Source organism: Mus pahari, chromosome 19 (assembly GCF_900095145.1).
Source record: "Mus pahari chromosome 19, PAHARI_EIJ_v1.1, whole genome shotgun sequence".
Classification (NCBI taxonomy): Eukaryota; Metazoa; Chordata; class Mammalia; order Rodentia; family Muridae; genus Mus; species Mus pahari.
Window position 1 is genome coordinate 40583341 of NC_034608.1, and position 5299 is coordinate 40588639.

The 5299-nt window shown below is 46.1% G+C and overlaps 1 protein-coding gene across 1 annotated transcript; it reads left to right on the plus strand.

Moving 5' to 3' along the window:
• Positions 1–1109: 1109 nt before the first annotated feature.
• Dkk4 (dickkopf WNT signaling pathway inhibitor 4) lies at positions 1110–4623 on the plus strand. Its single transcript, XM_021219895.1, has 4 exons — positions 1110–1359; positions 2434–2584; positions 2955–3107; positions 3940–4623. The coding sequence occupies exons 1-4, from the start codon at positions 1249–1251 to the stop codon at positions 4188–4190; spliced, it is 666 nt and encodes a 221-aa protein (XP_021075554.1). The 5' UTR covers positions 1110–1248; the 3' UTR covers positions 4191–4623.
• The last annotated feature ends 676 nt before the right edge of the window (positions 4624–5299 follow it).

Consider the following 5299-nt stretch of genomic DNA (forward strand, 5'->3'; position numbering starts at 1 on the left):
TCCAGGCCAGCCTGCTCTACAGTGTGGGTTCCATGACAGCCAAGGCTACCCAGATAATCCTGTCTCCAAAACCCAACCCAACCCAACCCAACCCCAAAATTCAATGTATAGCCCGGAGAGACAGCTGATGTAAGCACCCCACATCAGGCAGCTTCCACCTCTAACTCCATCTCCGGGGCTCTGACGCCATCTTCTGGCCTCCCTGGGCACTGCAGTCACATGAGCAAAATCTCACACACACACACACACACACACACACACACACACACGCACACCGTGTGCATAGTTAAAATTTTAAAACATTATTTTCTGTGGTAGGGTTCAACTCGATATGTAGTCGAGCCTGACCTTGAACTCCAGACCCCTCTGCCTCCACTTGCCATGCACCGGAAGTGCAGGCAGCAATTTATGCTCTTATGTATCAGTTTAAAAATTAAGACACTTGACAATGAAATCAGATGTTTATGCACCCCACTATTTTTCTAATAAAACAACTTGACTTCAAAGAGTTCAATTTTCATTGTAAGAAGAGTGATTTCCCAATGTCGTTTATCTGGACAGAACAGATGACACCATTTCACAATTTGGAAGCTATCAGGACCCTAACCCCAACTTTAGAGTTTAGAGTCCAGATGTCAGGGCTAAACAGAAGTAACCCTTCTTCACTTTAAACTTCAGGGTAGGTTCAATGACTCATTATTGCTTTTTTTTTTTTTTTTTTCATCTACAGCATATTGGTTAATGTGAGTTCTTTGAGTACAACTAGCTATGAAGACACATCTTCATCTGCCCCTCCTCCCACAGGATTGAGGGTCGGAAATGCAGGTGATTATCAGAGCTGCCTTTGATACCAACATCCTTCTTTGCTGGGAGCCCTTTGAACTGACTTTGATATGCGGTAATTAAGAGGGATTCCCGCCGGGAGGAACAGCCGCTGTGGCCCTGCCTCTGGTCTCTTCCACTGAGTCCTTGTTTTGAACTATTGATCAAAGATTTGAAGGGATCTGTTGTAGCCTGTGTGGGGTAAGGAGGAAGGAAAAAGAGGGGCCACATCTGGTTATAAATAGTTTCAGAAGAGTATGCTGGTCAGACCTGGCCTGGCTCATTTAACACACCTTCCTTGGGCAGATTCTCTTTCAGAAAAGGCCTTTGTGGGCGACTTGCAGATTGTACCTAGGGCCACTCAGCAGCCCAGCCTTCGAAGACTCAAGGGATACTGGAGCTCCCGAGAGACCAGAGTGATTGAGGATGGTACTGGTGACCTTGCTAGGACTCAGCTGGTTCTGTTCACCCCTGGCAGCTCTGGTTCTGGACTTTAACAACATCAAGAGCTCTGCGGATGTGCAAGGCGCTGGGAAGGTAAGTGTGGCTAGATCACTGAGCCCATCCGCAAAGATAGCACTGTAGCAGCCAGGCAGGGTGCCCTCACCTCTAAGTGAAGTTATGTATGACTGCATGTGTGTACATACAATCCAGTTCTCTTGTCACTTACTATTAAAAGAGCACATACTGTAATCCCATCCCTCAGGAGGCGGGGGATGCTGAATTAAGGAGCTGTCAGTGAGTCAGAAGCCACAACCTCACTGCAGATGAAAAATCTCTTAAAAAGGCATGCAAAACAAAAGGGGATCATATGACTTTCTGGTCAGGGCTCTACATTTATCTACAAATTAGTACCAAATGAAAGCAGTACCTGTGCTAGGCCTTTGTGCTCAGCTGTCTTCCTTACACGTTGAGAAAGGCACAGATTTCTATCAGCAATGACAAAGACGGGGATTTGGGACTACACAGCAGGTGTGTAGGGGTTAGGACTTGAACACATTAGGACTCAACCCAGCACTGTAACCATCTATGTCAAGGGATTGTTCGAGGGGTCATTATCATCTATGGATACTATACATTACAGTATTCTCTGTAGTGCATACACTGTATAGATAATAAAGGCCAGTTGGGGAGCAGGGGCTGGAGTAACAATGGAACTTAAAATTGTCACCTGAAAGACACACATGAAGAATTTTGGTTTTACACGAAGAGTGTAGGAATATTAAATTTTGAGCTTTGAAGTAAAATTGGGGCTGGGGCATGGCTCATAACTGATTAAAGCCTAATTTCCAGACACAAGTTCCAGAATAGCCAAGGTCTTCTCACAGGTAGCGTCATGTCTCACAGGTAGCGTCATGTCTCACAGGTAGCNAGGTAGCGTCATGTCTCACAGGTAGCTTCATGTCTCACAGGTAGCAGCGTCATGTCTCACAGGTAGCTTCATGCATTCTTTTCGGGAGAAAACCAATTATGCTAAAAAAATTAAGATGGTGCCCAAAGCTGGCCCCGGCAATCCCACTGTCATTAGAGTTTGGTCTCCCAACCCCTTCCTTATAAAAGACCTCTTAGGTGTCATGAATTCCCCAGCCTGTGACAACTTTCCTTCCACAGGGCTCACTGTGTGCATCAGACAGGGACTGCAGCGAAGGGAAATTCTGCTTCGCGCTTCACGATGAACGGTCGTTCTGTGCCACGTGCCGCAGAGTTCGCAGGAGGTGTCAGAGGAGCACCGTGTGCTGCCCAGGAACGGTCTGTGTGAATGGTGAGCGACCTTGGACTCCAAGCCTCGGGGGCTGTAAGCTGATGGCATTGTTGGAGTGAGTCACACAGAATAGGACTGACTGTGGGAGCTAGGATGTTTTGGATCTGGATGAAGTAAATTTGTGTAGCTGTCATTTTTTTTTTTTTTTGGTGAAGCAAAATCATTTATAACCTGGCAACACCCTTGACCAGTGCCAGGGATAGAATGATTTTAAAGGTAGACTGGTTTGGATCTTTCCACATGGACTGAGATTTTATTAATCAATTATTTCTGGAATGTATTATAAAATGGGACATTGAAGTGCTGCCAAATTCTTGGGCACACCCATACTTGTCCCTCAGAGTCACTAACACTATCGGTTGTCTCCCAGATGTTTGCACTGCAGTGGAAGACACAAGGCCAGTGATGGACAGAAACACTGACGGCCAAGACGGCACCTATGCAGAAGGAACCACCAAATGGCCAGCGGAGGAGAACAGACCTCAGGGGAAGCCCAGTACGAAGAAATCACAAAGCAATAAGGGTAAGAGCATCATTCTGAGAGCATATGTTATTTTAAAAACAATTTTCTCCCCCCCCCCCAGCCCCATAGGCTGAGATTCACCTCCCTCACCCCATGTCTGTGAGCTTTTGGAGCAACTCATGGGGCCCCAGTGGCCAGGACAAGGCGAGACCCTAGTGACAGCTTAGGAAGAAAGCCTTCCAACCCAGGGCTTTCCTTGTGCTGGGGTTTAACAAACAGCACTTTCCCTTTTTATAGCCTCAGCATACAAAGCCCATTAAAATAGATGCATCCATTCACTCCAAACTTGTACAAAATACAAAACAGGTCTCTACAGTTCCGGCTGTCCTGGAACTCAGAGGTCCCACAGCCTCTGCTGGGATCAAAGGTGTTTGCCACATTTGGGGATTTATTTATTTATTTATACTTTTAAACAAAACCAAATAGGAATCTCAAGTTAAAGTCTTCTAATGACAGACTATTTGAAAGTGAAGAGGGACAACGGCCATTCTCGCTCACGTCATTGGGCTAGCTGGCCCCTTTATAAGCAGAAGACTCGATGTTCACTAAAAATTATATTAGTGAACTTTGCGGAGTGCAACTTTATTTCTCAGGGCAGGAAATAATTTCTTTTCTTGATGGCTTTGTTAGGTAGGGCTATAATTTCCCTTATTGTGTGAGACCTATTTGTCCTATTGGCTCTGCCATTTTATATATAGGCTCTATAGGTAGTAGTAGCCTTTATTCCTAGATCACCAATCTCAACTCATTAGCATAAGACACACCCCCACCCCACCCCCACCCCCCCTTAACCCATCTGCCGCCTCTAGAGCCTGTGCCTATCCTGTTACAGGACAGGAGGGCGAAAGTTGTCTTAGAACCTCTGACTGCGGCCCTGGACTTTGCTGCGCTCGCCATTTTTGGACAAAAATTTGCAAGCCGGTTCTACGAGAGGGACAAGTCTGCTCCAGGAGGGGGCACAAAGATACTGCCCAAGCCCCAGAAATCTTCCAGCGTTGTGACTGTGGGCCTGGACTAGCGTGCCGAAGTCAGGTGACCGGTAACCGACAACATTCAAGGCTAAGAGTATGCCAAAGAATATAAGCTGTAAAAACACGGGACTTGTCGTTGTGTTCACACAGAATCCCTGGCACTAATTTTATTATATTTGTTATTTTATTTTCTGAGACAGGGGTCTGTGTAGCCCTGGCTGGCCTTGCACTCATAAGAGACCCGCCTGCCTCTACCTCCTGGATGTTATTTTGGGAGGGGTAAGGGTTCTGAGACAGAGTCTCAGAGTAAGCTCTATAACCAGACTGGCCTCAAACTCACGATCCCGACCTCAAGCGAGTCTTGGGATTGCAGGCGAGCATATTACACCCAGCACATAAATAAAGCCCAATCTTCTAGCGACTGAAACAGACGGTGAGCATGTTGTACTATGAGGAGCCACTTTTGGCTTTGTGTCTACTGTCCACAATACTGACAGGACTCAGTGACTCAATCCGTTCAAATAAATCTTTTTTAAAAATTGAAATTGTATGTTTGTGTACAACATGATCTTTGCTACACAGTGGACTGCCTAGCAGACAAACTAATGAATGTTAGGTGCCATCGACCTGTGATTCATGTCAGGTGAAGAAGGGCGGCCACCGAGATAAGCACACACCTGCTCTTCTAGCTATCAGTATATGCTGCAGATGGGAAAAGAAAGTCCTTACAGTTATGAAGGCCCTTGTTTTCTCACCTCTCCCCCTTTTCTTTTTAGACAGGGTCTATGTAGCTCTGGGATCCTGGAATTCAGTATGTAGACCAGGCTGGCCTTGAACTCACAGATCTCTGCCTCCTAAGTCCTGGGATTAAGGATGTGCACCACCATGCCTGGCAGCCCCTAAAGAAACTGAACTGACTTCTAGAGGTAGCTCTGGGAGAGCCAGCTGATACGTAGAGGGTGACTGGGGGGAAAGCGGGGAGACTGGCTGCAATCTTACAATTGCAAAAACAGCGATACCCTGTCTCCTAAATTAAATCAATGAAATGGAATACAGATGCTTGAGTACCTATGAAATTAGAACCCACATATTTAATAAGGACCCAGTGGTGGAAGTGAAAATTGTTACACACTGTCGATCATGGCAGCTCTGCTGTCTCTGGTGAACCCATGGTACTGTGATCACATGCGTAACTAAATTTAAACACATTTGCTAAGACAA